Source organism: Callithrix jacchus, chromosome 14, assembly GCF_049354715.1.
Source record: "Callithrix jacchus isolate 240 chromosome 14, calJac240_pri, whole genome shotgun sequence".
Taxonomy (NCBI): Eukaryota; Metazoa; Chordata; class Mammalia; order Primates; family Cebidae; genus Callithrix; species Callithrix jacchus.
This window is the reverse complement of record NC_133515.1, coordinates 59461405-59474105: the sequence shown is the minus strand read 5'-3', so window position 1 is coordinate 59474105 and position 12701 is coordinate 59461405. Positions and strand designations below refer to the sequence as shown.

The 12701-nt window shown below is 37.6% G+C and overlaps 1 protein-coding gene across 1 annotated transcript in view; it reads right to left on the bottom strand.

Annotated features, from left to right (window-relative positions):
• Nucleotides 1–12701, bottom strand: part of RTN4 (reticulon 4) — a 275201-nt gene that overhangs the window by 51048 nt on the left and 211452 nt on the right. The window contains 2 exon segments of the mRNA XM_078349321.1: nucleotides 6884–9289; nucleotides 9967–10023. Coding sequence (XP_078205447.1) covers nucleotides 6884–9289; nucleotides 9967–10023 — 2463 coding nt within the window.

Genomic DNA, 12701 nt, shown 5'->3' with positions numbered 1-12701 from the left:
CTGAGGTGCTGTGGGTGGATCACTTGAGGTCAGCAGTTCGAGACCAACCTGGCCAACATGGTGAAACCTCACCTCTACTAAAAATACAAAAATTAGCCTGGTGTGGTGGCAGGTGCCTGTACTCCCAAGCTACTCACTACTGAGGAGGCTAAGGCAGGAGAATTGCTTGAGCCTGAAAGTCAGAGGCTACAGTGACCTAAGATCGTGCCACTGCACTCCAGCCTGAGTGACAGCGTGAGACTCTGTCTCAACAAAATAATAAATAAACAAACATAAAAAAGTTGATCTCACAGAAGTAAAAAGCAAAACAGAGGATTCTAGTAGCTGGTAAAGGTAAGGGAAGGGGAAGGACAGGAAGAGATTTATTAAAGGATACAAAATTTCCACTTGGTTGGAGGAGTAAATTCTATTATTAGGATGACTACAGATAACAATAAAATATAGTTTCAAATAGGAGGAAGATAGTCAAAGTTCCCAAAACAAAGAAACCGTGTTTGAGATGAGTATGCTAATTAATTACCCTGATCTGAGCACTATGTTATATGTATCAAATCACTATGCACCTCACAAATATGTACAATTATTATGCACCAATTAAAAAAAATTTTTTTAAGACTAGAAATGTTCCTGATTAAAGACCCAAAACAAACATGATCATTAAATGCAATAGTTGGATCTTGTACTGGAGGGGGAAAATATGTTATAAAGCACATTTTTATGTCAACTAACAAAACTGGAATACAGTTGGTAGATTTTTTTAAGTATTGTATCAATGTAAATTTATGAAGCTAATAGCTATCCTGAGATTATGAAAGAAAATATCCGCCCGGCGTGGTGGCTCACGCCTGTAATCCCAGAACTTTGGGAGGCCGAGGCAGGCAGATCACGAGGTCAAGAGATCGAGATCATCCTGGCCAACACGGTGAAACCCCATCTCTACTAAAAAATACAAAAATTAGTGGACTTGGTGGTCCACGCCTGTAGTCCCAGCTACTTGGGCGGCTGAGGCAGGAGCATTGCTTGAACCTGGGAGGCGGAGGTTACAGTGAGGCGAGCTTGCACCATTGCACTACAACCTGGCGCCTGGCAACAGAGCAAGACTCTGTCTCAAAAGAAAAAGGATATATCCTTATTTGAAGTATTCAGGGTAAAAGGCTAGAATGTATCTAACTTATGCTCAAATGATTCAAGGAAAACAAAGATGTATTTAGACGTCTATATACAGTTATCTGTACAAAGAGGAATCGCAAATGATAAAGCAAATAGAAAAAAATTAATCAGTAAATTTAAACAGAGGGTATAACACATTATATTATTCTTAGATTTCCAACTTTTTAAAATGTTTGAAGTCATTTCTGAATAAAAAGTTAACTTAAAATGCAATTGGCTCTGGCCAGGTGTGGTGGCTTCCACCTGTAACCCCAGAACTCTGGGAGGCCAAGGCGGGCGGATCACTTGAGGCCAGAATTCAAGCCCAGTCTAGCCAATATGGTGAAACCCTCTACTAAAAATACAAAAATTAGCTAAGCATGATAGCACACGCCTGTATTCCCAGCTACTCGGAGGCTGAGGCTGGAGGATCCCTTGACCCTGGGAAGTGGAGGCTGCAGTGAGATCACACCACTGCATTACAGAAAGAGACGCTGTCAGAAACAAAAACATACCAAAAAAATCAGTTGGTTTTAACACAAAAGACATCAAAATGATACCATGGTGTTTTTTTAAAAAATCCACTTAATTCTAGTCATAGAAAATTTAGCAACTAATATATGATAAAACCTTCTCTAGCACAGAATGATTTTTAAGTTTGGTTCTGAATACACCCAAATGTTTCTTTGCACTTAGTCACACATGGCCAATCTGCAAATCCATCTAAGTGTCTAGCTGCAAGTGAATAGGTTTCCCTACTAACCATAATATCATATCCACCAAAACAAGATCTGGAAAACTTTTAAAATCATATTTATATAAATTAACAGGTTATTCATTCTGTTTACTCACATCTGCTGTCTATAACTTGCACAGAATCATTGATTCCATGAAAAACATCCCAAGGGAGAGTTAGCCTCTCTCCTCCCTTATTATGTGGTGGTAGTCTCCCACTAGCAATCATTACACACCCATATCCTTAAACTGTTGTTCCTGTGCCAAACTGAGACTTTGATGCATCATCTGAAAAAAATATTTCAACTGTCACATGGTGGTAATGCTGCCTGTCGGTTAACTCTTCTTTTCAGAAGTTCTGCCATCTTGGCCTACATACAGAATAAATTTGGAATATTTTACCTTACACCTTTGTAAGTGGAAAACCAAAAAACTAAAGTGCCAATAATAATCATAATATATTGGGTACTGAAAGCGTAATTTAGCTACAGATTTCTTTAAAGAACGTGCATGAAATGCTGGACCTAGATCATTAAAAACCCTCTCTAAATTATGAGGTACTAAAGAGAAAACACTTCATGTTGATAGACTGAAACAAAAAAACCAGCATTTATATTCCAATAGTAAAAATACAGTTTCTCACAAATTTCTTTATAAACAAAAGGGGAAGAAGACCAGAATTCATTAGTTTCTTGACAAACTTTACTCCCCAAAATTAATAAGGCACCAATATCTGCATCATAACACATTATTCATCTCTCTTACAAGATCAATGTTTCTTCCCAAAACTAAAACTGATTTCTGCCTACAAAATGCCATTTTAAGAACCCGAGAACAGGAAAGGCCTGGAGGTTCACGCCCAAATCCCAGCACTTAGGTGGGCGGTGGGAGGGTCCTTGAACCCAGGAGTCTGAGACCAGCCTGGGCAACAAGGCAAGATCTCCTCTCTATAAAAATAATTAGCCAGGTATGGTGACAAAAGCCCATGGTCCCAGCTACTTGGGAAACTGGAGACCACCTGAGCCTGTGAGGTCAAGGCTGCAGTGAGCCATAACTGCACCACTGCACTTCAGCCCGGGTGACACAGCAAGAACCTGTCTCAAAAAAGGAAAAGAAGAACAAATGAGATAATAAATGTCCTGAGGAAATTGATATTTATAATACCTTTAATGTTTAAATGCATATACATTAATAAACAAGAGTCAGAATTTTTTTAAAAATGCACTTAAGTATTTCATAATTAGAGATGGCATAAAACTTTCAAGTCATCCAATAATTAGAGGTTCCCTTATGTTTTATCAGACCACTGCTGCATTTTGGTACATTTGACTTCAGTACACTTAAACCTCGCTTTCAGGAACATAGAGAGGTAAGTGCCTATCCTTACTATAACGTAGATCACAATGTTTCCCTATGCCCTCAACTGTGTCTATTATTAGCTGGCTGTAAGTAGCATAAGGACGAAACTCTTAGTCTCATCTTTTTCCCTGCTCCCCCCAAAAATATCTTGTATAGTACTTGATATAAGCATGTTTAAGCAACTACTCACCTGCTTTTAACAGATGCCTGTTATATAATTAAGTCAAGAAAATTATTAAGTTGCAAGGACTTGAGCTAACTCACCCTTCCTTTTAAAGAAAAGGAAACTAACATCTAGAGAAACAAAGCGATTGCCAGTGGTATAGTGAAGACTAAACTCTCAGGTCACCTATATTGTTTTTATTATAGTGACACTGGGTTTCTTTCCCACACTTTTGTAGAATACATATATTGAGTGTATCTAAATAATTCTCTATTCCTTAGTGAGTTGCTGTGATAGTTAATATCAAAAAAAGGGTTAAGTCAAAAAGGCAGGAAATAACAATTTTCTCAGAGAAAGGAGATAAACATATTCTAAAAGGGAATGACCATGCATTGCTTATACTTTCTTCCACCTTCTCCATTAAGCTTTCAGGTGCAATGCCCCCTTTTCTTCCCTTACTTATAAACTATTAGGCTATAGATTGCCCAGGTTTAACAAAAACAATCCAAGAAACAGGTACTGAAATACTGAAATTTCTGAGAGCCACCATCTACTAGAGGCCTGCTAGGTTTAAGTTTTGGGAGGGAGCACTGGGGCTGGTGGAGACTTCAAAGGCATTGCCACACTGCTCACTCCTTGCCCTTCACCCGCAGACATCACCAGGCTGCTCTGGGCTTCTGGGACCCTTCTTTCTACTGTTCCCTCCTAAACCATTTTACTGTGCTGTTTGATACCGCCACTCCACTGTGAACCAGCTCTTCTAACCCTCAACTTCTTTACTGAACATTCTTGCCTTTACCTCACCTGCATGAAAACTGGGCTCTTTCTCGAAGACACTGCTTTCCCTGTGGAACTTGCTACATGGAGGCTAAATCGTTGTCTCATACTCTACACACCTAAGATAGGAGGAAGAAGGTCAGTACCGTCTACTCACCAATGCTGCTTCCAGACTTCTATTTCAGAGGCCTTGGGCAAAAGTCTTGGTTATTCTGCTATATCATTCTCTATCCTTCCTCATTGCTTCTATCTACCATCCTGCCAGTCACCTCACTGCTCTTTACCAAAGACTCTTGCCCTATTCTTCCTCTCCACCCCTAGTCCTGCCATCATTCTGGGTGATTTCAATGTTAGGTAGAAGTGCAATCCAGTATCACAGCCTCATAGTTTACTTGACCTCACCTCTAGCAATCCTAATCTGACTATACAGTAGGCCTTTGCCTCATGGTCTAACACTGGCCATGAAAATCAACCTGAACTGCTATCTGCTATTCCTCTGAAATTCTGAATTCAACATCCAACATCGAACATCGAAAACACACACACACACACACACACACACTCCTCTGCTCGCCAACACATACGTTCTTTCTCTCTCTCCCCCTTACTTTGACCACAATCTCCTATCATTCTCACATTTATTTATTTCTACTACTCTTGGTTCTTAAACCTAATTCAGGTCTTGAATTCACTGACTGTCTACTCTCCTCCTACCTGTCCTGCCTTTTTCTATTCAAATCCTTCAACTCAGATGCCACAGTCCATCACTTCAAACTACTCTCTTGCTATCAGCCTCAGCTTTCTTGACTTACTGTCCTACCACAGGGCCCACATACCAAAACACATCCTTGAGTCAATATAACCATTTGCTTTCTCTGAACCCATACCTAGGCTGTTAGGCACAGTCAAAGAAAAGTCACCCTAACATTTAGACCACCTTTCAACCTTGATCAGACTCCTAATACAATGCCTTTGGTTTCCCTAGTAAGAGGTATTGCAGACCTCTTCTAGCCAAGCGTGATCCAGTTCATTCCTAGCAAACAAACATACTGCTTTAAAGAATAAACATAAACATCAAAGAATTCCCTCAATTTTCAAGTCACAAAACTCTAATAGTATCAATACTTATACCTTCCTTCCCATTCCCTAAAATCAAAGTTGTGTCCTTTCCTCTAACACTTCTCTTCCACCTGAACTAGGGAGCTCATCCCTATCCCCTTCTGACTTTCTGCCAATGCCTGTAATCAGATTTTCCCCTTCCCATCTTAGGAAAAAAAAAAAGAAGCCCTTCCTCCACTGCATACTATTCCTCCTGCTTGCTAACACTTAAATTTTTCTCCAATAAAAAACTCAAACTTCTTAAGAGTAGTCAACATTTAATATCCATTTGCTCAAGTCTCACTCACTCTTCAATCCTAGCCATGCCTACTCACACCACACCATTTGCTGCTATCATGCCAACACCTACCCTCCTTTTTGACCAACTTGCCATCTTTAACTGCCCTCTCTAGTATTTGTTAATTTTGACAATTTCTTCCACTTTTAAGTAGTGCTCTTCTCTTGGTTCTCCCTAGTTGGTATCTGGGGCTTTAATTTCTATGTCTGAGCCCATGACAGAAACATACAGCCAAGATCTCTCTCAAGAGCTTCATATATATAATATCCATAACTTACTGGCTATCTTAGAGGTGTGTACATCAATACCAACATATTCAAAACTGAATTTGTATCTTCCCCTTTTTATCTTTTTTTAAAAAAGGTTCTTACTTGACTCTGTTATCTTCCCTCTTAAACCTACTTTAATCTCTCATGTTCCTAGTTCAGTTTCTCCTACTGCCATCCATACATGTGCACATGCCAGGAATCCAGGGTTCCTGGGGTCATCTTTACCGCTTCCCCTCATCCTTTATGTCCCTATCTATCAAACGCCAAGTTCTATGTATCTGTGCTCATCCCGCTGCCTCAATGTTCATAATCTCCTCTTTCTTAGATTACAGCAGCTGGTTTACCACTGTGCTACCCAACTCAAATACATAGTATATTCAGCAGATTCACCATAATCACCATTTTATAAAACACAGCTAAATCAGAATGCTAATAAAAAGCACACACACAAATCACTTTATGCAAATCAGTTATGTGGAAAATGGATACTCAAAAAAAGAATACATTTCAAAATAATTGATAATACCATAACTCAATTTCTACCTTTCAACAAAATGTCTACACTCACTATGCCTAATGTTACACCTACCACTGGAAAAATACTATATGATATTGAAATACTTAAAACATGCTACAAAAATGTTCTTTAAAAATTAAATATGAAATAATTTCTGGGATAACAAAGACACATCTGAAAATATTTTAATTATCTCTTGCTCTTCATGTTACCAAGAAACACAAGTAAAAAAGAAAGAAATAGGTACTAAAGTCAAGTCTAATAAACAAAAATATTTTCTATTAAGAATTCCATAGTACACAATAAAAGTGACCAACGGAGTTAACTGTGTGAAAAGTTAAGGTTGAATGCTGAGTGTAAGCGAGTTAGAAAAAGCACTAAAACCTTTAAATGAGATAGTGGAGAAGACTTCTTATCAATGTGACTAATGAACATAATCTAAAACACAAAATGTAGTGGAATGTTCCATAAGTCAAAAAGTGACATGAAAGCACAAAACTGCATATAGATTGGATTACCTGAAGTTTTACTCAGCTCTGCTGAAAATATAGCAGATGGTGATTTGTCCTCTCTTTCCGTATCAGAAGGAAGTTTTTTCTCAGCTTCTTTCACAAGAACTTTGGGTTTAGCTATGCTGCCTATCTCTGCCTGAGTGGCCAAAGCAGAAACATCGGAAGGCAATAAAAGCACCTTTGACATAGCAGACCCATTTTTGGAAAAGTCATCTGAGAAATTGATTTTCGCTTCAACTTTGGGTTGTACATTCTTGAAAGAAAGGTCATGGGGCAATTCTGCGCAAGGCAATGACCCAGCTTCATCCTGGGCATTAGCAATTTCACTTTTGTGGGATACTTCTAGGTCAGTATATTCCCTGGCTAATTTAGATAATGAATCAGTTTTAGAACTGATCAATGTAGGGAACTCATCTATAATTTCAATTGGAGATGAATCTGAAAATGTTTCAGTTTCTCTCATTTGTGCTTCCTTAGAAATAAATAAGTCATCATTTGAAGAAACTGCAGTACTGAGCTCCTCCATCTGCAAAGGAATTTTCTCCCTTTTGTTCAATGTTGAAACTTCATCAGGTAACAGCATATCTTTTGTGGTATCTAAATGGAGCTTAAAAGATTCCAAATACAGCTTTCCTCCCTCAGGTGATAAAGCACTGAGTTTTTCCTTATTTTCATGTTCTATCATTGACTCAAATGAAGTTTCAGTGAGAGTTTCTTTCACAAGAATCACAGCTTCATCTTGTTTTTGTGGAACGTCAGGTATTGAATCATCACTAAACAAATCAACTGGTTCAGAATCAGGTGAGGAGTCTTCAACTAGCTCAGAATGATCAGGCAGTGGCTGTTCAACTTTGGCCATTTCTGAATAACTAGAGAAATCTGGAGTTGGTTCAGCAGAAAGCTTTGTTTCTTTAATTAAATCACATGCAATAGATATATAAGGAGCTTCTGTTTCTTGAACAGCTGCATTAATACTTTCAGGCTCTTTAATTTCTTCCTTTATTCCTGATACTTTTTTTCGTGATACATTCATAGCCTCTTCATATGGTGGGGGATTTTCAGGCTCATGTTTTACGCTTTCAAAATTAACTGAAGAAGCTTCTAATGGTGATGAGCTAGGCTGTACTGCGGAAGCACCAGCACTAGGAACTGCAGAATTCAATGGTGCTTCCATAACAATGTCAGGCAAAACTGGTGAAGGAGTAGCTTCGGATTCTTCAAATGATGGGCAAAGCTGTGCCACAGGACAGAGTGAATCCTGCACAGCTTCTGATGTTTGGACCAAGTCCATTTTTGTTTCATAAGCAATCTTTGTGCCAGTAACTTCATTCAATTCACTTTCATATGCTTCCTGTACTAAATCTGGAGTCAGACCTTCAGGCATGTTTGCCCCTACTTCCTCAGTCACCTTTGCTGAATTGTCTGTTGTGACATAATCTGTCTCAGAACCCTGTGCTGCTACAAGAAAAGGGTTTGATGTTTTGGCGCTAGTAGTCTTCTCTGTTACAATTTGGGCCTTCCTTTCTTCTATTTTTTTTTCATCAGTTTTATTTTCTGAAGTATGATCTCCTAACAAAGGAAAAATGTTTGCTGCAATGCTCTCAGTTGCTACTGGGTTAAAGGGAGCACACGTGATATATGCTCCTGAACGATCCTTTATAGCTTCTGGTGTACTGGGGAAAGAAGTATCGTCATTACTACTCTCACCATCTTTTTCATGATTAGTTTGCTCAAGGCTATCTGCAAAACATTTTTTATCCACTTTGCTTTCCAACGTGCTGTCTATTTTACCTCCAGCAGCCAACATATCACTAACTCCTTTACTATCTTTCACTTCCCATACTCGCTCAAATGGTTTGAAGTCTGCATACTCCTCACTCATAGGAGCTTCCGCTGCAACTCTCTTTTCATTAAAACTGTCTTTCACTTTTTCTGAAGACGTAACTATGTCCTCTTCTTTAACCAATTTAGTGTGGGCTACAGGTAACTCTTGTTGATTATGAGGGATGTTATTACTAACTAAATTCTCTTCTTCATCTTTATTTTTCACAATTATTTCTTCCTTAGGGTTTGCTACTATTACAGCAGATTCTGCTTTTGGAGAGCCACTGAAAGATGATCCCATTTCTGAGTATTCTAATTCTGAAAACTCTGTTAAATCTCTCTCTATAAGCAGAGTTTTTGCCTTTTCTGAGAACTCTTTAGAAGCTTCATTGACAGTTTCTTGAAGTGTTCCTTTGCTGGGTAATACGGCTGACAAATTACCAAGGTATTCATGTTCTTTAAAAGAAGCGGCTGAGAGAGGAGACAGAGAAGGAAGAGAAGCAGCAGTTTCAAGCAGGACAGATGGGAAATCCTCTTGACCAGCCGAAATACTGTTACCTGGCTGCTCCTTCAAGTCCATAATTTTTTCTGTGACCACAGACAGAAAGGAAAGTTAGAGAATGCCAGTGTTCTCAGAGTTAATGCAAGTTTTATGACAGATTCAAAATAGTGCTAGTAAAGACTTACTGTTTACTAAAATGAAATGTTAATAGCAATAAATAATAGACTAAAAAAATAGACTTGAATCATTACTGAAAATATTAAGCTACTGTAAATGTAACATATGCATGGCTACAGAGGCAATACATGCCATGCTAAGACAAATCAAGTCTGAGAAAACCGCAAATGTTATCAACTAAGAGACTATTAGCTAGTTTTAGAGAAGAAAAGCTTATTTGTGAAGACTTTAAATGACAGTATAGGAAAGAAGGGGCACTGGGTAATTAAATACCAGTCTGGTTATTTATTTACATGAAAGCCTTTCTGGCTATACTCAAACTATATCTGGAGAAAGGGAGCGGTAAATATGTAAATGTAATTCAAGGGTCCGAGAATTCCTCATGTGCTTCCAAGTGTTCATCGGATTTTGTTCATTTTCCCTTGGGCATACAATATAAAATGCAAATTTCAACTTTCCCAGTAGGCAAACATTCTTGGAACCATCCTAATTTTTAGTAAATTCAAATTACTCTGCATAGAGTTAACACACTAAAGAATTAAAGTTAGAACACAGACAGGATAAAAAGCTGGCAGAAAGAACTTGCCTGCAGAGGAGCGTATCACAGGCTCAGATGAAGCAGGAAGAGCAAAAAGGGTCTCATCTGAAAAACAAATAGAATATAACCTCAGCAGAAATAAAGACAGATTGAAAGGAGACTAAAGATAAGAGGAGCAAGCCAGGCTTCAGTTTGTAGTAAGTTAACAAAAAATTTTATCTACAGAGAAAGGGCCAAAGATCAAAAGGAAGTCAAAAAAAGTAGTACCATTAATTCAACTTAAATCATCACCTATATCATAAAGTTGATTAAATGCTATCCATAGAACCTATCATTTTTCAAGAAGCAATACAACCTGTTTATGTTAAAGAAACTTCTGAATCAAGGTGGCTTTAAAATACTGTTTCACTTAACATATCATATCCAAAGCTTTCACTCAGTTTCATATAGGTAAATTGTCTTGTCCTATTCAAGCCAAAAATAAAAAGCTGAATTTGTATAAAATTAACAACTATAAATGCTTACTCTTTTGCTACTGGCATATGTTCAATTTAGAAAAACACTTTTTAAGAATTATGCGTTTTCTCTTACATTCTAAGTTGTCTATATTGAAAGAGTCACTGTACACTGTTCTTTGAAGACATTAGTCCTGTGCCAATGTCCAAATGTCAGAGTCCAAAATACAAAGAATAATAATAATAATTGCTTTAGGATGACACTATTACTAGTTTTGTTTAAAATTAACCTAAGTGAGGGCTACTTGTTATTTGTATACACAACTAGTGAGAGACTAAGGCAATTCAACTCCAGAGCCCATTTCCTTAATCACTGTATGTTACAGAACTGAATGTTTATATCCCCTCCAAAACTCATGTTAAAGCCCCAACCCCCAATGTGATAGTAGCTAAAGATGGGGACTTTGAAAGGTGATTAGGGTTAAATGCAGTCAGGGTAGGGCCCTGGGTCAAGAGGATTAGTGCCCTTAGAGGAAGAGATACCAGAGAGCTGCTTTCAGTCCTGCTCCCTCTCTCCCCAAGCATACATAAGAGGTCATGTGAGCACACAGTGAGATGGTGGTCACCTATATGCCAGAAGAAGCCTCAGAAAGAAATCTACCTCACCAGCACCTTGATCTTAGACTTACCAGCCTCCAGAATTGTGAGAAGTAAATTTCTGTTCAACCACTCAGTCTATGATATTTTGTCATGGCAGCCCAAGCTAACTAATATACTCTATATTGGTAATATCAGCTTTGTACAATATCATCTTGTACCTGCAGTTGGGAGATCCTAAGCTAAAGATCTTCCACAGTTTACACTAGAGAAAGGCCTCTACCATCAGACAATCTGAATTAGCCTGAGAGATGGCTGGAAGGTGGTATTCCTTTAACAGAGAGAACCTAATAAATTTAGACAATTTCATCCAAAAGGCCAAACTAAACAAGGCTCATCAAAATAGATAAAAATCAAAGAGATGTAGCTAACACAAATATGGACTTATCTTCCAAGCGTATCACCCTTAATGAATTAGGAGAGTTAACTTCACAAGATCATATATATTTTAGATAAATATATACTAGGAATGATGTATATGATCATATACACCCTCATCTAGGAATGAGGGTTCGTAGATGAAAACGATGACAGGAAATTTATGATGTGTGGTTAAAAGGGTTTCCCACAATCTAAAGCAATAGGTAGAATGGGCTATCCAGTCAAAGGGGTAACATAATAATGGCTTATAAGATTTTTTAATAAAGTGCACATATATGTGTGTACACTTTTAAAAAATTACTTGCTATTATAGATCTTAAATTATAGTTTCTCATTTGTAAAATGAAGGAAAGTTCCCTTTGGCTAAAAGAATGAATTGTGAGCTTGTAGAAAACTGAAATTTAAGAGTCAAAGAGCAGAACCAAATAATTACACACCGGCTCCATCTAAATAAGAGCCAATTCTTACAAAATGGTTGCCTTTTTTTAATCCAGATAATATAGTTAAAAGCCACTAATTCAGAGGCTAGTCTACCTGGAAAGTGAACTAGAAACATATATCACTGTGAAAATTAGTGGGACGACAACATCTAAATTTGTGCCAAAATTTAAATTTTTTTTAATGTACTGTAATCTTATTCCTACCTAGTACAGTAAGGATCTCTTATAATAAAAACTATATTCCTGGAGTTTTTCTAAGTAAAAAAGTTTTCAAATTGGTATTTCAAAGATTCATGAAGTATAAGAAAAAAAAAAAGGAAAAAAATTTTCATTTTGTAAATGGGATTCAACCCAGAGTTAACCATAAAACAAGTATTACATTTTTAAAAGCTCTCAAAAAAACAAAAAATCCAGAATAGTTAACTATCTTCTGGGCCTTCAAGAATACAGCTCAGACTCCTAATAAAACAGTCATGGATCATGAAACTGAATTGCCTAAGTTCAAATCACAAACCCATCACTTACAACTGTGTAACTCTTAGCCTTTCTGCACCTCATAAGATTTATAAAATAAGGATAATAATAGTACCTACCTCAAAATGTTGAGAAGGAGGGAGAGGGAAAGAAAAAAGAAGTACCTACTTGCCCTAAATCACAGAGCTAGGAGACCAGAGGGCCAGAATTCAAAACAATCTAATTCCCAAGTCTTTATGCTTTAACTTTTTTTTTTTCTGCTAGACCTCCTCGAAGCATGAGATGTGCTTCATCTTCTGAAGGTTGTGTTTATGTACAAGTGCAACTGGTGTAAATCCTTCTTACTATATCAGCCCTTCAAGTTTCTTCTCCTGAA